The following is a 24,054-nucleotide window of genomic DNA, read 5'->3' as shown; positions in this document are numbered from 1 at the left end:
TGCATCTAGGACTTATTGATGCTAATTATTTAGGACAGATTCATCCTATGGTACCCATTTGTGACCCTCCTGTCACTATTCAGAAAGGAACTTGCATTGCTCAACTCGTACCTATTGTGAGTTCTGTTCTGAATACAGTGGACCGAAGTCGTGGCACAGGAAGTTGTGGATCAACAGGGGTACCTCAAGTGTTCTGGGCTGAGAAAGTTACAGAGAACCATTCAGAAAAGACATGCATCCTCACCACCAGTGGATGTCATCCAGGAACCATATCAGTAACAGCCTTGATTGACACTGGAGCAGATGTCACAATACTCTCGTGACTTTGCTGGCCTCAATCGTGGCCTCTCACTCATGCAAGTTTTGGACTTCTGGGGTTGGGTGGTGCTACAACAGGTGGCCTGTCAGCCATTGTAATTAATGTGAAACATCCTGATGGCCAACAAGCTAACATCAGACCCTATGTTGCCGATGCTCCTCAAAGTTTGTGGGGACGACATTGTTTATCTCAATGGGGTGTCAAAATACGGATTTTTAATGGGGGCCACTGTGATGCAGGGCAATGAATGTCCAGTTGTAGCCTTGATATGCTTGACAGATAAACCTGTCTGGGTTGACCACTGGCCCCTTACTAGCGAAAAGCTTACTGCCCTGCAAGAATTAGTCACAGAACAATTTCAAGCAGGAAATATTGAAATATTCCTGGAATACCCCTGTTTTTGTAATAAAAAAGAAATCGGGAAAATGGAGACTTGTACATGATTTACGGCAGATAAATGCTGTAATGGCAACAATGGGAGCTTTACAACCAGGCCTTCCTACGCCTACAATGATTCCACAGGAATGGCAAATAGTTGTCATTGATCTGAAAGATTGTTTCTTCACTATTCCATTGCCTGAGCAAGACAAAGAAAAATGTGCTTTTACTGTGCCTTCCATAATCATGCTGAACCCTGAACCCAATAAAAGATATCAATGGAGGGTACTTCCCCAAGACATGAAAAATTCACCAACTATTTGTCAATGGTTTGTGGCACAGGTCTTGTCAAAAGTGCAGGAGCAATTTAATAACTGCTACTGTTATCATTACATGGATGATATCTTGTTGGCATCTGATAACAAACAACAGTTATCAGCTCTTAAACAATGTGCGGTGACAAATTTGAAAGCTTTTGGTCTGATCATTGCCCCAGAGAAAGTGCAGGAACACATGCCTTGGAAATACTGGTATGTTAGTGACTAACACTCAAGTTATGCCTCAACCTGTGAAGTTAGACATTGATGTTAAAACTGCTACTGATGTACAGAAATTGGTTGGTTTAATAGGTTGGATTAGATCATATTTAGGCATAACTAATCATCAGATGCAACTATTGCATGATTTGCTGTCAGGCACCACCTCCTCTACTGATGAGAGGCAACTGACCCCAGCAGCAAAGACCCTAGAAGAAATTGAATTAGCCTTACCACACACATTTGTTAACAGATTAGATACCTATGTTGGTGTTCAAGTGTTTATTTTGAAGGACCATGAAATACCGTGTGGAATACCGTGTCAATGAAGTGATAACTGGGAAGATCAACTGCATATTCTGGAATGGATATTTTTATCTTTCAATAAAGATAACAAAATGTTGTAGTGTGTTTTTATATTTTGTAATACTTTGAAGTAGTTTGTTTTGTATTCCCATATTTTTCCCAAATGGTTTATCCCAGACTCTACCCCCCTCCCTTTACTTGTGTTATCCCTTTCCCGGGATGAGATCATCTCCAAACCCCCACCCTGGCTCTCTGTCAATCACTCAGCATCCCATCCCCCTATCCAGAAGTTTCGGTCCAAGTTATCGAGTGATTAGCCAGAGGCTAGGGGTCAGCCCCCCAAGTCCTGCCCCATACGCTGTTCTGTGTGTCTATTCCCCCAGCACCCATCCCCCAGAGATACCTATTGGTTAGTAAAATGTTATCTACTTTTGGTTTCCTTCCCCCTTTAAATGTAACCTTGGGATAGCCCCCCCCCCCCCCCCCCGGGGCTCTCGGCAGGAGGCCCCCTGAGGTGCAGAAGCTCCTTCGGGACTCCTTAATAAAACCTTGGATTAACCCCTGCTGGGAGTCGGCCCTTTCTCTTCTACCGATGTCTCTGCCGTCTCTGCTGCAGCGAAGGCAACCAGCCTGAGTGCCCTCAGCACCCTCGGGGCATAGAGAGTGTCTCCCCGCTGTCGGCCGTGTTGGGGCTGCTCCCCCCAGTGTCTGCCAACTCGGGTCCGGCCCAGGGGCTCCTGAGAGGCTTGCAGAGAGACTGAGACAACAAAACAGTAAAACCTCTTGCTGCTCTAAAAGAGAGACAAACTCACCAAGTCCCTCTGTGGGCTGTAGCTCAGCTCACTCAGTCCCTTATCAGTCCCTCCAGTGCTGGAAATGCCGCGGCCCAGGCCCGGCCCGGTGGGCCACAGGTGTGAGCTGCCCGTGCTCTTCTGGTGTTCAGGCCAGAGCAGGTTTAAACAGGTCCAAAGAAAAGGGAAAAAAACACCACAGTTCAGGAACTTGTTTGGTTCAGCTAGCTAAAACTAACTAAAAGCAAAGGAGAGCTCTGTCCCGCTGTCTGTCCATCCGCAGACAACACAGTCCCAGAGCAGGAATGTGGAGGAGCAAGTGCAGTTTCTGAAAACAAACTGCATGCTGCTTCTCTACCCCTTCACTCTCAGGACAGGTCTTGAAGGTGTAAAACTTATTATTCAGCATAAACAGAACAGACTGGGGATACAAGCACCAAATAGTCAACCCAGAATATACCTCAGGGACCATTCAGTACTCCTTGATGTCACCAGAAGATACGATTGAATGCAAAAGATTTTATGGGATTGAAATTTGACAAATCTGCTCTTCCCAAGGAATTCCCATTGTAGGCCTGCGTCCTGATGGAGGTTCCTGCCTCTGGGTTTATCTAGGTACCCTCAGAGAACCAGGAAGATGTGGAGCCCCCCAGCCAGATGCCTTCCAACTTGGATCACCAGGACCACGGATCATCAGGGCTCTGCCCAATGGGGGTCACCGGGGATCATCCGATGCGGATCCTCTCATGGAGGATGGAGCTGGAGCAGCGCACAAAGCTCTTCCCACACTCGGGGCACTCACAGGGCTTCCCTTAGTGGCGCCTCCGTTGGTGTCGGGTGAAAGTTGAGCTCAATGAGAATCTCATCCCACACTCCCCACACTCGTAGGGCCTCTCCCCGGTGTGGATGCGCCGGTGCAGGGTGAGGGTGGAGTTTTGCTTGAAGCCCTTCCCACAGTCGGGGCAGCGGAAGGGCCTCTCCTTGGTGTGACTCCGCTCATGTTTGAGAAGATCGGAGCTCCTGTGAAACCTCTTCCCACATTGGGGACACTTGTAGGGCCTCTCCCCAGTGTGGGTGCCCTGGTGTTTTCTCAGGTCAAAGTGCCACCCATAGCTCTTCCCACATTCCAAGCAGGTGTAGGGCCGTTCCCCCGTGTGGATGACCTGGTGCCGAATCAATGCTGAGCTTCCTCTGAAGCTCCTCCCACATTCCCCACACTTGTAGGGCGTTTCCCCAGTGTGGATCTTCTGCTGTTCCGTCAGCTGGCACTTGATGCTGAAGCTCTTCCCACACTCCCCACACTCATAGGGTTTTTCCCCAGTGTGAATCCTCTCATGTTTCCTCAGGCCAGAGCTGTATCTAAAGCTCTTCCCACATTCCACACACTCATAGGCCTTTCCCCCAGTGTGGATCCTGTGGTGTTGCATCAGGCTCCCCTTCTGGCAGAAGCTCATCCCACATTCCCCACATTCATAAGGCCGGTCTCCAGTGTGGATCATCTTGTGTTGCATCAGCTGGCCCCTCTGCCTGAAGCTCTTCCCACATTCCCCACACTCAAAGGGCCTCTCCCCAGTGTGGATGACCTGGTGCTGCCTGAGGCTGGAGCTCCAGCTGAAACGCTTCCCACATTCCTCACACTCAAAGGGCTTTTCCCCAGTGTGGATCCTCTGGTGTTGGATCAGGACAGAGTTGTGGCTGAAGCTCTTCCCACATTCCCCACACTCAAAGGGCCTCTCCCCAGTGTGGATCACCTGGTGCTGGATCAGATCTAAGCTCCGACTAAAACCCTTCCCACATTCCAAGCACTTGTGGGGCTTCTCCCTGCCATGAGCCTTCTCCACCAGCTCTGAGCTCTGGCTGGATCTCTGGCCGCCTTCCTGGCTCAGGGGGGCTCTTTCCTCCCTGCAGCTCCCTGGGCTGGGTTTGCAGCCCCTCCTCGTGCGGAATCTCCAGGGCTTTTCCTCCTCCTCCATCCAGACACGCCCTAGGAATGAAAAATCCTGGTTTGGAGAAAAAAACAAGATGAGAGTGCCTTGGACTGGGAGTTCCTCCTTGCCCAAGTTCATCTCATTAGGTCATTGGGCATCTTGTGTCTCTAAGAACCTCCAAAACACCACGATTCAGCACAAAAGTCCTCCAAACATCAAGACACAGATCAATAACTTCCCAAACATCAACATTCAGCAAAAGCCCCCTCCAAATATAAAGATTCAGCCCCCACAAAAAAAACAAAACACCAACAATTAGCCCAATAAAGGTCAGAAACACCAAGATTCACCCCCGGGAAAATTGTGGATCCCAATCCCCGGTCACCTGCTGCATGTGGGGGGGGGCAACGCTCCTGGGGCTGGGGTCAGAGGCTGCAGATACAGGGAGAGGTGGAACCTTGTGCTGCTTCCTCTTCCTGTTCCTCCTCCGGTGTCCCCACTCTTCCTCACACTCCTCTTCCTCCTGCTATTCCTCCTTCTCCTGCACAATCCCACCTTCTCCTCCCACGGGCATCGTTTGACCCTTTTGTTCCTCAACCCTGCTTCTCCTTCCCTTCTCCTCCTGCCCCAGGCCCAGCACCCGCTGCCGGCTCCCTCTTGCCCCCAGACCCACAGCATCCCACGGCAGGGGCAGGGATGGAGCTGGGGCAGGTCGGGCTGGGGCAGCGCTGGGCTCTCGGCCGCTCCCGCCCGCACTCGGTCCCCACTGCAGCCGCTCCCGCCAGGACAGCGCGGGGGGGCCCGGCCTTGGCGCTGCCCCACTCCCACCTCCCCAAATTCCCCTCGCATTTGGAGAACAGGGCATGGATGGTGTTGGTGTGCTGCAAAGGGACTGGGTGAGGGGGAGTGTGCAGCAATATGCTTAAGGCAAAAAGCCGCAGGAGGAATCTTTGTGGGAAGGAAAAGGATGATGGAAAAGCAGAGGAAGAGAAAAATACTGAGGACTGGGATGTTTTTCAGCAGGGTCTTATCCTCAACATTTGCCAGCTGATCATTTGCATCCCCGGTTTCCAGGAGAGGAAAACAAGGAGGTCAGGGTTTCAGGGGGTTTCTCTGTGGGGGGCAGCGGCAGCACCGGGCGCAGAGGTGCGGGACCGGGAGCACGGGCTGGGGGCCTGGGGGGAGCTGCGGGGCCGGGCCGGGGCTGTGGGGCAGCCGGGGCTCAGCGCCGGGCGCTGCCTGACCCCACCAGCCCCGGGCAGGGCCGGCAGTGGCCCCCGGCCCCCAGGAGGCTGCGGGACGCCCCGGCCGCTGCCCGGCCCCGTGGAGCTGCCGGCCCTGCCCGCCGGGGGGCGCCTTTGGACACTGCGGCAGGACAGGGACCGGCTCTGGGATACGGGCTGGGGAGGGCACCCTGAGCACAGGGACGAGGAGCAAGGAACACCTGGGAAATACAGATTGTACATGGAAGGATCCAGATTTTCTTCTAAGGATTGGGTTTGGGTCCTTGGAGAAATGAATGATTTTGCAGAAAACTTAGCAGCTGTCAGAAGGTTAGGGTTAGGGTTGAGTTGCTGATGAGAGCTGATTGCTGGGTGCTTGGGACCTCTGTTTTTTTGGGAGTTTTCCCAGGAGCGGGGGAGGGGGGGGACGGGGGAAGGGTGCAGAGATGCCGGAGGATTCAGGCTGGGGGTAGGGGCTGGGCGCAGTTGCCGGCCCTCTCTCAGTTTTCTGTCCCTCTCTCAGGTTTTTGGAGGAAGGCAATTGGAGCCGCTGCTCTTAGGCTGCTCTTTCCACTGCTGCTGACAGAGCCCGTGTGAAAAATGTCTATTATTGGCTTTTCACAAACATTAAAATGAGTATTATACATGTTATGTTAGGAAGTTATGCTGTAACAATTTTTTTAAGTAGTGTGTTAAATGTAGTTTTAGGTTATAACATAATGTTAAAATAGAAACTATGTATGTGGGATAGTTTTTTAAAAAAGGAATGAGGACTCACACCAGATAGCAGCCACAGGACACCTAAATCTTTCAGAGAAGAATATTTTATTGCTCAATTATCAGAAGAAATGAACTTGTTCCTGCCTTGCTCAGCCCTGAAGATGCCATCAGGATGAAGAGGAAGAAGCTGACACTGACCAGACCGAATCCTGTGTTGGAATGGAATTTATGTATCACGTATGAGATGTACAAATATGCAATGGGCTATGGTTTTTCACAGTTAATCCTCTATTAACGTGTGTCCTTTTTTGGGCTTACTTTGCCCAGGAAAAGGTACCCGAGCCGTTTGTAACTCTTTGTTTCCATTGTCTTGTATTGTCCTAAATCCTAATTGTCCAAATTTTTATTACTCTAATTGTATTACTATTTTTATAACCATTTTATTACTATTAAACCTTAAAAAGTTTAAAAACAAGTGATTGGCGTTTTTCACAATTATGGTAGCAGAGGATGGTTACCAACACCTCGCTGCCGGTGCTTCAGGAGAGTCAGAGTGGGGAAGGTGCCCCCTGCCCTCTTCGGCAGCCTCGCTCTGTTTGCCCTGGGGTGACCGACAGACGCAGGTTATGGTGGACAAAAGGAGACAATAAAACAAAGACAAGGGAAAAAGGCTCCCTACAACCATGGCAATTGGCCCCCTAAGAGTAGTAATGTGCACGAAGAACATGGGAAGGAAAAGGGATTGGTAAGTATTTCTCAGGGGGGATGAATGTGAGTGAATGAGAGGCGGGCTGGTTGTGCCAGACCTGCCAAGTGAGTGCTGGAGTCTCCCATGCTGCGTTTCTGACTTTCCGCGGTAAGTGGCCAGTAAAGAGACAAAGTGAATGTTAAAAGGAGTGAGAGAATCCCCCGGGGTAACTGGGACTGGGTCTCAGAGAGGGGCTGGACCCCTCGGAGGAAGGGAGCAGAGGAGTTTCCTAGCCCAATCCACTAGGAAATGGGACAAAAGGGGCTCCTAAAAACCTGCTGGGTTGAGGGATAAGAGTGCCCAAGATCATCCAGAATTGAAACCTGCTGGGCTGAGGGATTAATATTCCAAGAGCATTCAGGGTTAAGCAAAATTCTGCTGGATTGAGGATATGCTCAAGAGCATTTGGGATTGGACAACACAGGTGGATTGAGAAATAAAAAAATGCCCAAGTGTTGGGGAAGATGAAACAGGAAAGCCTTATAAATATGATTGTCTGGCAAAAGATTTTGACAATATAGAAACTATAAGCAAGATTGAAATCAAAGCAAGCTTTGAGATACCTCAGTTAGTGAACAACTGGAAAACAATGGTGTGGCCCAACTGAAGGTAATCCCCTTTTAATGAACCAATACCCTCTGCTTGCAGACAGATCCAAGGGTCAGAGCAGATCCTGCCAGCTTGGCAGAAGGGGTCCAAAGAGGAGTTTTTACGGTTTAAAATGTAACACAGTGTGGTAATGTAATGATTCTTATAGGCTGTATGTAAATGCTATAGGACGTGCATCTTGTACTAGATTGGATGTTGAGAAATAGAACATTCGACACAAAAGAAGATTTATTGTGTTGTAATGGGAACCTTACTCTCTTACGCTTTTGCTCTCTTACGTTTTACTCTCTCACCCTCTCATCCTCTCTACCCCTCTCTTCTCTCGGGCCTGCTCCGAGCTGTGCCTGGCAGCTCCAAGCAGGGCCCTGCACCCGGGCCCTTTGCAATAAACCGCAAGTTCCAGGGCCTGGCTGCAGAGATCTCTCGTCTCCGTCCGTCCCGACCGTCCTACCCCCCGACCCTCCTACACCCAAGAGCACCTGGGGTTGGACAACACAGCTGGGTTGAGGGATATCCAAGAGCACCGGGACTGACCAGAAACACCTAAACTTGTAATAGGTGATGTGAATGTAAAAGGTACCTTATTGTTGTCTTGTTTGTGTGTGAGAGTGAGTCACACACAAAATCAGCCTCAGCTTCCCGGGCAGGTGGGAAGGGGGGGCTGTGGAAAGAGGTGTGTGTGACCCACAAATAAGCCATTGTCCCTTGGGTGGGTGGGGGCTGCGACAGAGCATGTGTGTGACTGCAAACGGGCCATTGTCCCCCCGGGCCTGTGAGGGGGCCGTAGCTGAAGAGTGTGAGTGACACAAATCAGCCTCACAGGTGAACGGGCACCGGAGGCAGCAGAGTCAGGGCCCTCCCAGGAGGCCGGGAGATACTGAGACCCAGAGGCCAACGCCAAGGGGAGGGGGCCACAGGGAGCCGCGATTCTCTGTCAACAGGGATCCACTTTGTGTCCTGAGCGTGTGAAAGAATGTGTGGAAGTGAATGAGAAATAGAAGCGAGGGAATGTAGACAAATGAAAGTATATGTAATGTAGATTGTGCATTTTAAGCTTCACTATATCTCCTTGTAGAAAGGTGGATTGCACTGAAAGTAGTGTGAGAAAAAGGTTTTTTATTTTTAAGTGTGTAGTTGAAAGAAAAGTGGTATTTAGGTTGTTAGTGAAAGTGAAAAACAGAGGCAGATGATGAATAGATAAGATCTTGAAAAATGAGACAGAAAACCAGAAAGTTGGATTACAGGGGGAAAAAAAGAAAAAAAAATAGCTCTTTGGGAGTTATGTTAGGTAACAGAGATACAACTCCTTGCAAAAGGAGAAAGTACAGGGTATGTAGTAGTTGATGGGAACAACATGCAAACTATGGAAAAAGGGAAATTAACCTTAAACTAGTAAGCTCAAACTCGTGAATTATATACTTTAAAAAGAGCACTAGAATATTTAACACAAAATAAAGGAACCATATATACTGATTGAAGGTATGTCTTTAGCGTAGTACATACCTTTAAAAATTTGGAAAGGAAAAAGATTACTTAATTCAAGAGGAAAAGGTTTAGTACATGAGGAACTTATTTCAGAGGTTTTAGAGGCATTAAAATTACCTAAAAGACATAGCTATAGTACATATTAAGGAACCCCAAAAGGGAAAGACCCCAGAAATAAGAGGAAATAATTTGGCAGATGACGAAGCCAAGGATACAGCAGAAAGTGGAGCTGAGTGAGTTATGTTAATATTAACTCCAAACGAGGAAAAACTGGAAATTCCAAAGTTTAGGGAAGCCGAGAAAAAAGAATGAAACAAGACAGGAAGTGAACAAGATAAATCAGGGAAATGGAAACTTCTTGATGGAAGACAATTACTTAATAAAATGTGCTTACTAGGAAAATATTAGAAGACATGCATCAGAAAACCCACTGGGGTACTCAAGCTTTGTGTGATCATTTTTTAAGGAACTATGGGTGCACTGGGATTTTTGGAGTAGCAAAGCAAGAAACTGAAAGATGCTTAATTTGCCAAAGGATAAATAAAAAGGTGATCAGAAAAACAACATTAGGAGGTCGTGAGTTAGCTCGTCGACCATTTCAAAGTATCTAAGCAGAAGTTTAGATTTGTTAGGCTCTGGATTTATTTGTAAAAAAACCCATTTAATCTAGAAGAAAGAGAATATGCCATAGGTTAGACAGGAGATTTTAGGAGAATAAAAATCTTTAAAGCATGAGAAACACCCGAGACAAAACAGGAAGAGAACAAGGGGAAATGAAAGGGAGGGGAACAAGAGGAAAAGTCAGAAAGAGAGTGGGATCCTCTGCAGCTCTTGCCCCCTCCGTTCGCGGCCGAGGCGCCTGTCCCGGGTCCCGGCTCGCTGCCCGCCTCAGCTCCGCCTGCCCCGGTTTCCATCCCAGGTGCGGGCTCACTGCCCAGGGCAGCTCCACCTGCCCCGGCGCTGGCGGTGAATTTGTGTGCCCTGCTCCCACTGCCCGGCCCGCGGCCGCTCTGCCGGCCATGCTGGGGAAGATGGGGGTTGCTCTGTCCTGCCGCGTGGGCCGAGGTCACCGCGCCGACCGCACTGAGGCCGGGTCCCAGCCATCCCATCCCCGGCTGCCCTGCCCGTGCCAGCTGCGCTGGGCACCGCCGCTGCTGCTGCCGGGGTCTCCCACCTGCCTTTTCTCTGCCGGGAGCTGCCGGATCAGCCGCCATAAGCCATGTGGGGGCTGCCCACGCTCCGGCTCGGTCTCCACGGGAAGATCCCCCTCTGCCGATTCCGGCAGCAGACCCTGCCCACACTCCCACCGAGCCTCGCCGGGATATCCTCCGTGCTCCAGCGTGGCTGCTCTGGGGGCTGCAGGGGGATCTCTGCATCCCCATGGATCTCTGCATCTGGCACCGCCGTTTTTGGAGGCACCAGGAATAGGCTGAGCTCTGCCTGAAGCTCTTCTCACATTCCCCACACCCTTCCCGGCACAGGGAGGCTTTTACCTCCTCACAGCTCCCCAGGCTGGGTTGGCAGCCCCTCCTCGTGTGGGATCTCTGGGGCTTTTCCTCCCCGTTGGATTCCTGCGCCGTGGAGCTGTTCCAAATGGCCTCTTCCACGAAGTTCTGTGGCAGGGCTTTGTTCTCCCTGTTCTCTGTCTGCAGCTCAGTGCATGAGGGAGGAAGGACAAAGAGAGGAAGAGACAGGGAGAAGGGAAAAGGAAAAGGCAGGAGGAGAGGAAGGAACAAGAAGGAACAAGGGAGGAAGGAGATGGGAAAGGAACATAGATGGATGTAGGACAGAATGAGGAGAAGAAGGAGGGTGGACAAGGAGAAGATGGGATTTGCCTCCATGCCAGAGGGAAGGGGAAGGAGATCCCCCCAGTCCATCCCTGGCAGGATGGCGTTGGCAGTGAGGCTGTCCTGCAGCGATGCTGGGCTGGGAGATGGAGCAGCAGGGAGGGGAAAGGGGCAGTGATTCCTCCTGCCCTGCCTGGCTGTCCCAGTCTGGAGCGTCCTGGCGCTGCCGAGGCCCTTGGAGCGTCCGGCACTCAGGAGCCCGGAGCTCACGGCTGCTTTATAAAGCTGACAAAGTCGGCAGGATGGGTCTGGGTATGATCTCAGCAAACTGGGTTTATTGGTACAGGAACAGGGGACAGAGCTGAACAGGGTCCAGGCACAAAGACAGGGTGCAAGCTGAGGGCACAGGGGGTTTTTATATGGGGTAGTGAGGGTGGAGCTGAGGGTCAGGGTCCAATGGACATGGGGGAAAATGTGCAAAGGAGGGGTTAAGGGTCGGGACAGCTAATAGGGAAACAGGGGCAGAGGAATGCAGTAAACTGGGGCCAATGGAGGGACAGAGAGCAAGGGACTAATCAAAGATGGGTAATAGGGGTGAACGAGGGTAATTAGGCCAACAGGCCAATGGGGTAACATAACTTTCCAAAAATCAGCATGTGCCAGCAAAGATCTATAGGAGAAGCAAGCTTGTCACCATAACCTTGAAATCTATTCTTCTTATTAGGGACCAGTCCTACACGGGTGGGAGATTGAGACTCCCATGGGCCTCCACACCAGTGCATCTTCCTTTTCCTCGCAGCCTCCTTCTCCTCCGTCCAGACAAAATTTAGGATTGACAAATCCTGGCTTTGGGGGAAGAACAAGGGGTGAGCACCTTGGGTTTTGTGAGAAATGAGCCTCATTCTTTAGAATTTTTGAAAGTTTAATAAGGAATAATAAGGGACAAATCAGTAACAGTGCTGGGTGTTGGCAATGGCCAGAGGCACACTGGTTAACCACAGCAACTCTTCTTGTCTAGTTTCTCCATTGTATTGTTCAAATACATATTCATAATGATTGTACATATTCAAACATTTCCTGGAACTCATTTACATGTTCCAGGAATTCTTTAGGTTGGTTTGACCCCCAACTTGCCTTTTTAGAGCACGTGCAGGAATCGTGGATTGCTGTTTTGAGGGTTGTGTGTCACTGCCTCACAAGGGCCCCTGTTCTGTGGTTTCAGCAGGTGACAGTTATTGACAGTGGAAGGGTCAGTGGCAGGGGCCTCATCACATCCCTTCCTTAGATGTTATCTGACCATGCAGACGGTTTTAGCTACTTCCACAAGTACTTTAAATGAACATTAGCTATTTCACAAATATCTCTGAGTTGTTATTGTCAGTTAGTTACAAAAATAAAAGCATTAGTTCTTATTTCACAACTACGGCTACTTCTGTAAAAGTTAACATTCTAATGCACAACACATGGCATCCACTTTAATATTTTGCAAAAGCCAAAACTATAATGTATGTTTTTCACACTGTCCACTAACTAAAATATCATCCATAAATGATGTTCTGAGGATATGAGCTACACAGGGGCCAGGGCATTGGCCACAAAGAGCTGACAAATTATACTATAGCAAAAGCAGTGAAAAGTGATTACAAACTGTACTATATCAAACTCATTATGATTAAGAATGTTTTGCAGAAGTCAATACATAATAGCAAAAGCCAGCACTACCTAGTTATTTATAACAAACCCAGGGCAGGTTTTTCCCTTGCATGGAGCACCTGGGCCTTCCCCGGGCCCCTTCTGCCCTCCTGCAGAGCCGGTGGCATTTTCCAGCACACACAGTTTGTAGCCAAGAGCCGGGTGCAGCCGAGAAGGCTCCAAGCGCCTCCTTCCAGGCTGACTCTGCAGGTGCCGAGGCTGCTCTGGGCTCTGCCAGGGCTCTGCTGGGGCTCAGCTCTGGGCCAGGCTGGGCCCGCCCTCCCCTCACATTGCTCCGGGCAGCTGAGTCACGGTGGGAGAAGGAAGGGACACGTCAGGGGAGTTGAGGTTTGAGAGAGTTTTTATTCATAAAACTTTCATAACAAACAGGCTGCTCTAACTACCATAACTAACTAGCAATGCTAACTACCCTAACTAACTACCAGTGCTAACTACCATGACTAACTAATTGTCCTAACTACTGTAAGAAGAAGCTGTCCTCAAGTGCTTCATCTGCTCTGCTGCTCCCTCAGGTTCTTTGCTGCAGTGATCAGAGGGGTCAGGCTGGAGAGAGGCTTGGCTGATGATAAAAATGGGTGCTGCCCAAAGGATAAAAAATAAAGAAATGAACTGTTACTTTCCAGAGTCAAGTTCCTCACAGGCTCTGTTGCAACAGGACAAAGGGAAATGGTTTGAAAATCGAGGGAAGCAGGCCCAGATTAGATCTAAGGAAGAATTTTTTAACCGGGAGAGTGGGGAAACACTGACAGGGGGTGCCCAGAGATGTGGGAGGTGCCTCCTGCCTGGAAACATCCAAGCTCAGGTCAGGCAGGGCTCTGATCCCCCTGAGCTGCTTGAAGATGTCCCTGCTCGCTGTGGGGCACCAGGTCCAGATGAGCTCGAAAGGAGCCTGCCAGGCCACAGCGGGCGAGGATTCTGCTTGCTCTGCGCGTGGAACGCAGCGAGACTGGAGACTATCGGAGGGGGCCCCACAAGAAAACCCCTCCCTGGCGCTGCTGCTTCCCCTGCAGCCCTTGGCTCTCACCTGCAGCAGCTCCTGGGCAGCCCAGCGCCGCTCCTCGTCCGGCTCCAGGCTGCACTCGAGGAAGTCCCGCAGCAGAGCCGACAGGCGCCGGGGCTCCTGCAGCTGCGGGGTCCCGTTCTGCCGGATCAGAGCGCGAGCCTGCAGGGAAAGCAAACTCAGCGCTCTGCCAGCTTCCTTCACACCCACACGGGCTCACATCCACCCCGGGGCCTCAGCCCCAGCTCCAGGGGCACTTTCCTCCCTGCCAGAGATGCTGCTCAGAGCTCATTTTGCTATGCCAAGCAAAAAACCCAAACCCTGGGGCTGCCACAGCCACTGCAACATCCAAATGATCTCGCCTTGAGAGCCAGTTTCATTGGCTGGCTTTGTTAGTAGGAACCTCCATCAGAAATAGCCCATTTTGCTTCTCCAAATATGGACACCAGCTTTACAGGCCATTTTCCAGAGTCACTGTGGTCTGCCTGTGTTATTTCAGAGGATTCTTCCATCAAGCGCATCTCTGCAGTGCCACTGACACTCAAGTAAATGCATTCCTGATGCCCCATCCCAGAAACTGCCAGGCAAGAAACAGGAGGTTTGTGATGCTGAAAGCTCAGGCTTGGTGACACAGAAAAAGTAGCTTGGACTAGGAAAGAAATATGTTAGACTATGGGGATGTTAAACCATCATCTTCATGTTTTCAACAAGTTTCCCAGTGAGAAGAATCAGGGGAGATCATCTTGCAAAACCTCTTTTAGAAACTCCTGCAGAAATCTTGTTGGGTTTGGGGCTGGGATTTGGGGATGGTGTGGGGTTTTCTTGCAAGATAACATTAGAGCTGATGCACTTGCTTCATATTTCCAGGTCATCCTCTCAGCTAGAAGAGCTGCAACAACGAAAAGCCCAAAGCAAATTGTTGCTGGAGACTGCAGAACATTCGTCTGTGTGGAGGCACAAGTCCTCTGGGAATTCCCTTCCCATGTGCAGAAACCTCCAGCTGCTGCTCCCAGTGCAGGGTCCCCCTGTGCTCACAGCCTCTGCAGCCCTGGAGAATTTGCCTCTTACCATGGCCGCCGTTTCCCTGAAGTAAGGAGGTTCTCCTTCCACCATCTCGATGGTCACAATGCCAAAGGACCAGATGTCCACCTTGGGGCCATAAGGAGATCTGGTCACAACTTCTGGGGCCATCCAGTGAGCAGTGCCCACCATGGAGCTGCGCTGGTCCTGCTCAGGGCTGAGCTGAGCGCAGAGGCCAAAATCAGCTGAGGACAGAAAGAAACCCTGTCAAAGGCAGCTGCAATGAGGAAACCAAGCACAAAGATTCCCCACACTCAGTCTGAGAGTGTAGTAGTGAAGTCAGCTGGAAAAGCCCTCAGGGCTGTAGCCAAGGAAAGATGGAACTGGGCCCTTCAAGAAACCCTCAGCTTTCCTGCAGTGGCTTTTACTGATTCCCTTGGAGCTTTAGATTCCCACTGCTGCCCCTCTGGAAGGGCCATGGCCAGAGCAAAGGCACTGCTGGCCCCCTGTTCCTCTCCTGAGCTCTCTGCAGGGGCAGCCGCTCTCAGCTGGCAGCAGGGGCCGGGCAGTGCCCCCAGCAGCCCTTGTGGGGCTCTGGCCCTCCCTGGGAAGCAGCCCCAGCCCCGCAGCCCGGGAGCGCCGTGCCTGGCCAGGAACACCCACCCAGCCTGACAGAGCCGTCCATGCCCAGGAGGATGTTGGAGCTCTTCAGATCCCTGTGGATCACCCGGTTGGAATGGAGGAAATCCAGGCCCTGCAGACACTGAGAGAGAACAAGAAACACAAGGGCAAAAACCAATGGCTGGAATATATCACACCAGAAAGGACAGCTCAGAATTCTGCCAGCAGCAGCTTTGCTGTGACAGGCCAGGAGTGCAGTGCACACAAGCTCCAGGCAAATGGTTCAAGGCAAAGCTGAGAACAGCAAATCAAATCCAAACCAGAAAGAGAGTACCACAACAGCAGGAGAGAGAACAAGAACAGAGCAGAAGTGCAGTGATGCTGGCAGGCCGTTCACTGCAGAGGCTCTTTCTTCTCCAGCTCACGAAAACAACACAGAAACAAAGCCCTGAGCATGGAGCCACTCCTGTTCTCACACCCTCTTTGGAAGGACCATCGTGTCCCAGCCATGGGAGTGACAAGCAGGATCCCTCACCTCCCGACTGACAGCTGCCATCTCTCCTTCAGCCATGCGTGTCTGTCTGACAACGTCCTGCAAAGTTCCTCCATCCATGTATTCCATCACCAGCCAGAGATCTCCATCCACAAGGAAGCTGGAAGAGGAAAGCAATGGCATGGAGATGAAAGTGCAGAGCTCAATTCCCCCATGGAAAAGCCTGGAGGGGAGTTTTGTTTCCAGGTCACTTGTCAGTGAGGACAGAATCAGATGGAGAGACATTCCTGCCAGGCTGCACAGCCCTTGGAATCTGCACAGTCTAAAGGGGAAGGAGACACCTGTGAGAAAGGAGAGGCCTTAGATGGCAAGCAGGTGAAAAATGCAGTTTAGCAACAGCCCAGATCAATGTGGAACCACAACCCTTGGCCCCAGCTGGTTCAGCTTCTGAACTCATCAGTTCCACCATTCCCTCCAGAACAAGGCAACACAACTGCCAGGGTTATCCAGGGGAGGAGGCCGTGCAGCACTTGGGACAAAAGCAGTCAGGAAACCTTTCAGAAAGTCCCTTCAGAAACAGGCAAGGCCAGTGAAAAATGGGCAAATGAGGCATTTCTGGAAACAAGAACTTGGTCTTACTGGCATCTTTAGCAATGGAAAAGGGCTGGGAAGAAGAAGCCAAGGGAAATAATTTCTGCTGTGGTTTATCAGCACTTGCTGGGAGACACAGCAAACGGGGTCAACTTGAAGGAAAAACCAAAGCAAAGCAACAAAAGCACGTGGAGGGAGTGAACTGCCAGGCTGTTATTTTGGGAAGATGTGGCTGGGTCAGGCATTTTCAAAACAGGCTACAGACTCCTGATGCCAGGAAAGGTTAACGCAGGGCCCGGGCTCGGGATCAGAGCTGAAGCACTCACCTGTCCAAAGAGTTGACAATGTTGGGGTTCTTCTTGTCCTTCAGGAGCAGGATCTCATTCACAGCTCGTTCCCTGTTCTGCCCTCTGAGACTCATTTTCTTGATGGCCACCTGAAGGGACATTGCAGCCTTGAACTGGAGGAGTCTGTGGCAGGAGGCCACAGCAAACACGGAGCGAGTCTTTGTGGAGCGACGGAGCCAGGCTGTGCCAAACTGCCTTGGGATGGGACACCAGAGCTCAGCAAGGGCCATTCCCACAGCCCATTGCTCTGCCAGCTGGGGGCTGCTTACAGGACACATGGCCAGAGACATTTGGCCTTGCAAGCTCTGCAGAAATGGTCCCTCAGCTGTCAGCCTCAAAGCTCTAACAACATTCTCTGCACCTACAGTCTTCTCAAATGGCCTCAACACTCCTACTATTATTATTCAAACCCATTTTGCAAGCAGGAGGTAATTCTGGTTCTGTGAAAACAGAGCAAAAAAGCCAGGAACCCCTTAGCAATTCTATGGGATTTGGTCATGATTTCAGATGCAACTGCTCTGTTTGGGATTGCACAACAAAGCAGACACGCACACCCATTGCTCAGGTGATCCCTGTCACAGGCTGTCACTGACACCAGACCCAAACACAACTGCAGGATTAGGAGAGAGCTTTGCTCTGGACATTCGTCTTCTCATTTCCCTCCCTCTCTCTCTGTGAACAGCTGAAGTAGGACTAAAACCCTAAATTGAGCCCAAGCAGGATCTCTCCCTAATTAGGCCTTGAGGTATCCTTTGAAAATGAAAGGCAGGATGGACATAATAGTGTTATAGTTTAGCTAAGAATAGCTAAATAATGTTCCTGTCTGAGGTTGGGATGAAGATCAATTGGGCCTCAGTCTCCAGCAGCTGATGCATTCACACTTTTAGATATGAAGGCCAAGCCAGCGTGTCCTGCTCTGACAGACACCGCTGCCCTCCTTGCATTCCTTTGGCGCTTCAGAAGGACCAAGTCTGTCCCAGCTGTGCTCTGCAGGCTGACACTGCTCTGCCTTCAGAGGAGCAGCCTGGGCAGGAAAGCTCTGCTGGCCCCCAAAGCTGCAGCCACAGCTCCCAGCAGAGGGGAAAGCCCTGGAGAGCTGCCAGGCGTGCTGGGCGTGTTGGCACTGACCTCTCCTCCAGTGGCCCTGTCGAGTCCTTTATAAACGGTTCCAAAAGCCCTGGAGACAAAACAGCAGAGAAGAAAGAAGCAGCGCTTTAGGCCCTGGCAGGGAAAGCCAGCCCAGACAGGAGATCTCTGCTGCCTGCAGCGTTCACAAACACCTGGGTGCATCGACCCTTCCAACAACAGCACAGCAGCCACCAGCCCTCTACCATGCAAGGTGTGCAGGAGAAAACTGAGACCCAACATGAAGGAATTGGGCTGGAGCAAATCCCAATGTCCACCCTGAATTGCTTTAGTTCAAAACCTGAGGTGAGAGATGGCTGTCTAAAGAACTGGAAAAGAATGCATTTCATCCTTTTCCATTTCCTGCCTAAGATCTGCAGGTTCTACAAGGGCCCTGCCATCAGGCAGGTGATGCTTTTTCCCCCAGAGTGCATCAGCTCTGTGTCTGTTACTGAATGGATGGGGTCTGCTACCTGTGCTAGAATAGAGCACTTATTAGTTCATCTCTGGTTTCTGTTTCTAAACCATTAGGTTGATAATCCTGACCAGTGGATATTTTTTGAAGGAAAATATTTGAAAGAAATCTTCTTGAGAACTGTTTTCTGACAGTCACCACATGGTGAGTTGCTCTTTTAGGCAATCCAGTTCCAGGGACAGAAGATCTTCCAGGTCCTGCTCCTTGCTGCAGGCAGGACACTGCCAGCCTCAGGGGCCTTTGACGGCACCTTCTGACCACAGTTATCAATTCTGATCAGGACTGAGAGACAGCAGGATGGCAGCCCAGTGTCTGAAGGTGCTTGGAGCTCTCCTGACTTCTCACTTGATCCTGCACCAGCACAACACCCGGCCCTGCTTGTGCAGCAGTAGCTGCCGTGCACTTACCCATGGCCAATCTGCTCCACTTCCAGGTATTTCTCGGCAGGCTCCTCCTCGCTCACGGTGTTCCCTGAAAGAAACCACGTGGAAGACGCTCCCTCCCAGAGTGAGACCCCGCCTTGCAGCAGAGCCACAACCAGCCCCACTCCCTGGGGCCGTGAGCCCCTTGGTGTCAGCTGGGGAAGGACAATAAATGGCTCGGTGACATTCAGCTGCAGAGCAACACTGGGTGCAGCTGATGCCCAGACACACACACAACACCTGCTCGGGCACCCAGGAACAGAGCAGACGTACTCAGCTGCATCAGGCACCACTCCCCTCTCCCCTCTGGCTGCCCGGCTGTGCTGCTGTCAGAATGTTCAGCCCAGGATCCCACAGCGGAGAGAGGTTCATTGTCCTCTTCCCAAGCAGAGGGAGCTTCTCCATCCTCTTCCCAAAATGCTGCAGCTTCTCCATCCTCTTCCCAAAATGCTGCAGATTCTCCATCCTCTTCCCAAAATGCTGGAGGTTCGCCATCCTCTTTCCAAGCCAGGGGATGTTCGCTGTCCACTTCCCATGCTGGGAGATGTTCACTCTCCTCTTCCCAAGCCACAGGATGTCCTCCATCCTCATCCCACACTGGGAGATGTCCATTGTCCTCATCCCACTCCGTGGGAGCTTGGCCACTCTGGTCCCACACCAGGGGACATCCACCGTCCTCGTCCCAGGCCGGGAGATGTCCCCTGTCCTTGTCCCACCCCGCGGGAGCCTCGCCGTTGCATTCCCACCCCGCGGGATGTTCGCCCTCGTCTCCCAGAGCAGCGGGAAGTTCACTGTCATCTCCCGGCGCTGAGGGAAGTTCACCATCGTCCCCCAGAGCAGCGGGAAGCTCACTGCTCTCTTCCTCCTCTTGGGCCTCCTGTTTGGAAGCAGAGGGAGCCCCAGGAGGTGCTGGTGCTGCTTCTGTGCCCTGTGGACAGACAGTAGTGTGAGGGGCAGGAAGTTCTATCTCAGTTATCACCTTATTTATCCTCAGCTGCACATCCAGCTGCACTACGCAGAAATGGGGTTTGGAGCTGTTCCAACTAACAATGGGCTACAGTCAACATTGCCACTTATTGTTGGGAATTCGATATTCCACCATGGCTAAAGCCAGCAAGCAATCCTCTGCCTGTAAAACCAGACCTGCAGCTCTTCAAAAACTCTTCAGCAGAAAAGGAGAAAACTGATGGGAATTCCTTTGCTGCTGCTGCTGCTGCTGCTGCTGCAAAGACACTGACAGGAACTTTCCTTCAGCCTCCCAGGCTGGCCCTCGACTGCCACATGCTGAGCTCACAACTTGCTGCACAATTCCAAACACCAAAGGTTCCTTTCCCACTCACCGAAGGAGGAGCTGCTCGGAATGCAGACATGAGGTGCCCTGCAGTGGGAGAGGGAACATGAACCAGATGCTGTTAGGAGAAAAACTGCCAGTGGTGGGAAATGCCATGGAGCAAGGCAACCCCAAGAGAGCATTTTGCTTTCACTGCATCCCTCCAGGAGCCACAGTCCCTTCCCACAGCAAGCAAGAGAACAAGCACAAAATACTGGGCTGGGTCAGTTCTTGGCTGGAGCAGCAAATGGAGGCAGTTCCAGGCTCAGATGGAACTGGCACAGACTCCCTGCTTGAGGGAACAGAACCCCCCAGGGCTCATTGCAGATGCTGTGCATGCCCCGCTGGCTGCAGACACCCCCTTTTTCAGCTGCAGCTGCTGGCAGGAGCTCTCCCAAAGCAATGGTGTCTTCATGGCCATTTGGTTCCAAAATCAACTCAGCTCCAGAGGAAGAACAGAAAGCACACAGCAAGCCCAAAGCCACAGATGCTGCACCGAGGGAAAACCTCAACTTACGTGCCAAGTGGGTTAAAAAATACCCCGAATAAGCCACAGAGTACAGAGTGCAAACTGCAGCAGCCACGTGCTGGATCATTTTGGCTGCGCTGCACACGCCTGCAGCCTGTAGCCCTGCAAGCACAGAAGGACAGGGCTGGGCTGGCTGCTGAGAATGCCTCGGGCAGGAAGATCCTCCGGCAGCGAGCCCAGAGCCACTCTGGGCACTGAGGCCTCCGTGTCCCACAGCAACGGGAACACCACGGGGACGTGGCGCTGTTCCTGTGACATCCCAGCAGCAGCTCACGCAGAAACCGCCTGGAAGGTTCTCCTGTGTCACAAAGGAGCACAAAGAACCCTCCCAGGGCACAGCCCATGGCCCAAAGGATGCAAGAGGAACTCAAAATGCAGCAAACAAGGACACCCCATAGCCCAGCCTGAACACTGAGGAGAACAAGGACAGGACCAAAGCAAAGGAAACGTGACCTTTAGTCACTGATAGTTCTGACTAAAAGCAGCAAGCCTTGCTCCATCTGGGATCTTTGTTCTAGTTCTAAAAACAAGCAAGGGTCTCCAGTCTAAATACACAGAAGGCAGGAACTGGGGAGGAGGTGGGATTAGGAAGGAGGAGGAGGAGGAGGGAGAGAGGAAAAGGAGGAGCAGGAAGAGGAGGAGCAGGAACAGGAACAGGAGGAACAGGAGGTTCCAGTGCCCCCTGTGGCCGCAGCCACGGGACTATCGCCCCCACCTCGTCTTGCAGGTGAGCGGGGAGGGGGAGGTCGTCCCAAATCTGTCGGGGAGTCCCTGAGAGGGTTTTTTATTGGGGTGTGTTTGGAGCTCGCAGATTGTGGAATTGACCCCAAATATCATCTGGTGTCTCTGGGAGGTTTTGTTTTCTCTGTGTGTGTAGGTTTGGATCTTGCAGGAGCCCAAAGCTGAGCCCCTTGGGGGGGATCTTTGGGGGCCCACGTGGCCATTGCCCAGTATGGGCAGGGGAGGACATTGGTCCTGGGGACCCCCGGGAGAGCAGAGGAGGGGAACCCCTGGGACCCCCAGAGTGGGGAGAGCAGAGAGGGGCAATCCTAGAGCTGGGGGACCCCGGCAGACTGGAAAGGGGGGGAGCCTGGAGAGGAGGGACCCCTGGGACTCCTGGGATCTCAGAGTAGAGCATCAGGGGAGAAGGGCCCCCATGGACCCCCAAAAGGCCCTGGATCATCCCTGAGCAGGACGCCAGAGAATGGAGAAGCCCTGGAACCATTGGACCCCCATGATCCTAAGGAAGGGAAACCTCTAGAACCCCAAGAGTGGAGAGATCAGCAATAGGGAACTGCTGGGAGAGTTTTTTGGGGCTGAATCTTGACATTGTGGGGATTTTCATGGACACAAGACTCCTGCTGACTTCTAGAGATGGACCTGGCCATGAGGAGCCTCTACTCCAAGGCGCTCCCACCTTGGTTTCCCCAAACCAGGGTCTGTCATTCCCAAGCTGTGGCCAGATGGCAGAGGAGGAAAAGGCCCAGACATTCCGCACAAGGAGGGGCTGCAAACCCAGCCCAGGGAGCTGCAGGGAGGAAAGAGCCCCCCTGAGCCAGGAAGGCAGCCTGAGATCCAGCCAGAGCTCAGAGCTGGTGGAGAAGGCTCATGGCAGGGAGAAGCCCCACAAATGCTTGGAATGTGGGAAGGGTTTCAGCTACAGCTCCACCCTGATGGAACACCTGAACATCCACCCTGGGGAGAGGCCCTGGGAGTGTGGGGAATGTGGGAAGAGCTTCAGTGGGACCTCCGACCTCAGCAAGCACCACAAGATCCACACTGGGGAATGGCCCTAGGAGTGCTTGGAATGTCAGAAGAGCTTCAAATGGGATTCAGAGATCGTCACTCACCAGCACTTGCACACCAGGGAGAGGCCCTGTGAGTGTCCCGAGTGTGGGAAGAGCTTCGTGCGCTGCTCCAGCTCCATCCCCCATGGGAGGATCTGTGCTGGATGATCCCCAGTGACCCCCGTTGGGCAGAGCCCTGGTGACCCCTGTTCTGGGTGATCCCCGTTGGGTAGGGGGAAGGTGCTGGAGAGATTTCTTTCCCTTCTCCTTGTGCTGCTGTGATTTGGTTGGTAATAAATTCCCTCCGTGTGCCCAGGCCGGGTCTGTTGTGCCCGTGCCGGATTTGCTGAGGGATCTCTCCCGGTCCTTGTACTGACCCACGTCATTGTTAAAGTGCATGAACAGTTGCCGGTTGTAGATGAACCTTACCTGTCCCCTGTTCCTGTACCAATAAACCCAGTTTGCTGCAGAGCATACACAGACTCATCCTGCCGACTTTGTCAGCTTTATAAAGCAGCCGTGAGCTCCGGGCTCCTGAGTGCCGGACGCTCCAAGGGCCTCGGCAGCGCCAGGACGCTCCAGACTGGGACAGCCAGGCAGGGCAGGAGGAATCACTGCCCCTTTCCCCTCCCTGCTGCTCCATCTCCCAGCCCAGCATTGCTGCAGGACAGCCTCACTGCCAACTCCATCCTGCCAGGGATGGACTGGGGGGATCTCCTTCCCCTTCCCTCTGGCATGGAGGCAAATCCCATCTTCTCCTTGTTCACCCTCCTTCTTCTCCTCATTCTGTCCTACATCCATCTATGTTCCTTTCCCATCTCCTTCCTCTCCTCCTGCCTTTTCCTTTTCCCTTCTCCCTGTCTCTTCCTCTCCTTGTCCTTCCTCCCTCACGCACTGAGCTGCGGACAGAGACCAGGGAGAACAAATCCCTGCCACAGAACCTCGTGGAAGAGGCAATTTGGAACAGCTCCACGGCGCAGGAATCCAATGGGGAGGAAAAGCCCCAGAGATCCCACATGAGGAGGGGCTGCCAACCCAGCCTGGGGAGCTGTGAGGAGGTAAAAGCCTCCCTGTGCCGGGAAGGGTGTGGGGAATGTGAGAAGAGCTTCAGGCAGAGCTCAGCCTATTCCTGGTGCCTCCAAAGACGGTGGTGCTCCATGCAGAGATCCATGGGGATGCAGAGATCCCCCTGCAGATCCATGGGGATGCAGAGATCCCCCTGCAGGTCCCGGAGCAGCCACGCTGGAGCACGGGGATGCCTGAGAGGAGGCTGTGACCCCGTGGCCAGAGGGGCCCCGCTGGAGCAGCCTGTCCTGGCAGGACTGACCCCGGGGCACAGTGACCCACGCTGCAGCACTTGGAGGGGGGCTGTGCCCCATAGGATGGACTCAGCTTGGAGAAGTTCCTGGAGAAGTCTCCGGTGGGAGAGAGCCCAGGGTGCAGCAGGGGAACGACTCCTGTCCCCGAGCAGAGGGAGAAGCCCCGGGGCATGAAGTGAGCACGGCCCCATTCCCTGTCTCCGGCACTGCCGGGGTAGGAGGTGCAGCTGGAAGGAGGGAGGCGTGGGGGAAGGCTGGATTTAAGGGTCTTCACTCACTTCTCATTATCCTGCTCTGAGTTTTTGGAGTTTTCTGTCAGAAATCTCTCCCCTCGCCCACTCATCCACAGGGTTGGGGCAATTTTCCCTTTTTGGGGGAAATCAAAGCCATTCCTTGATGCTCCTAATTAGAGGTAGCAGTAGTGAGGCTCCGGGGCTTCTCGCTGACCGGAG

At 52.3% G+C, this 24,054-nt stretch overlaps 3 protein-coding genes across 3 annotated transcripts in view; 1 reads left to right on the top strand and 2 right to left on the bottom strand.

The window, feature by feature from the left end:
- Positions 1 to 23,713, top strand: part of LOC139604917 (serine/threonine-protein kinase PAK 3-like) — a 99,027-nt gene extending 75,314 nt beyond the window's left edge. Inside the window, exon 13 of the mRNA XM_071456237.1 lies at positions 23,447 to 23,713. Coding sequence (XP_071312338.1) covers positions 23,447 to 23,559 — 113 coding nt within the window. The 3' untranslated portion in view covers positions 23,560 to 23,713. The remainder of the gene's footprint in view (positions 1 to 23,446) is intronic.
- On the bottom strand, positions 2,866 to 4,490 carry LOC139604938 (zinc finger protein 135-like). The gene has a single exon (XM_071456276.1). The coding sequence runs from the start codon at positions 4,394 to 4,396 to the stop codon at positions 3,143 to 3,145; it is 1,254 nt and encodes a 417-aa protein (XP_071312377.1). The 5' UTR covers positions 4,397 to 4,490; the 3' UTR covers positions 2,866 to 3,142.
- Positions 12,866 to 19,462, bottom strand: LOC139604999 (serine/threonine-protein kinase PAK 3-like). The gene is made up of 9 exons (XM_071456330.1): positions 18,928 to 19,462; positions 18,623 to 18,686; positions 17,744 to 17,942; positions 16,595 to 16,704; positions 15,720 to 15,837; positions 15,227 to 15,326; positions 14,612 to 14,808; positions 13,568 to 13,705; positions 12,866 to 13,121 (listed from the first exon to the last, which is right to left on the bottom strand). The coding sequence occupies exons 1-9, from the start codon at positions 19,460 to 19,462 to the stop codon at positions 13,032 to 13,034; spliced, it is 1,551 nt and encodes a 516-aa protein (XP_071312431.1). The 3' UTR covers positions 12,866 to 13,031.
- Positions 23,714 to 24,054: the final 341 nt, after the last annotated feature.

The sequence above is a fragment of the Agelaius tricolor genome, unplaced genomic scaffold, assembly GCF_023055355.1.
Source record: "Agelaius tricolor isolate 1412-34295 unplaced genomic scaffold, bAgeTri1.0.p SCAF_57, whole genome shotgun sequence".
Lineage (NCBI taxonomy): Eukaryota > Metazoa > Chordata > Aves > Passeriformes > Icteridae > Agelaius > Agelaius tricolor.
This window is presented reverse-complemented; position numbering and strand designations above follow the sequence as displayed.

Coding starts and splice junctions, on each gene's coding strand:
- LOC139604938 (XM_071456276.1), bottom strand. CDS start 4,396: ATGAACTTGGGCAAGGAGGAACTCCCAGTCCAAGGCACTCTCATCTTG.
- LOC139604999 (XM_071456330.1), bottom strand. CDS start 19,462: ATGGTGAACTTCCCTCAGCGCCGGGAGATGACAGTGAACTTCCCGCTG. Junction 17,943..18,622: donor GTGGAGCAGATTGGCCATGG/GTAAGTGCACGG, acceptor CTTGCATGGTAG/AGGGCTGGTGGCTGCTGTGC. Junction 14,809..15,226: donor GGACGGCTCTGTCAGGCTGG/GTGGGTGTTCCT, acceptor TTCTGTCCTCAG/CTGATTTTGGCCTCTGCGCT.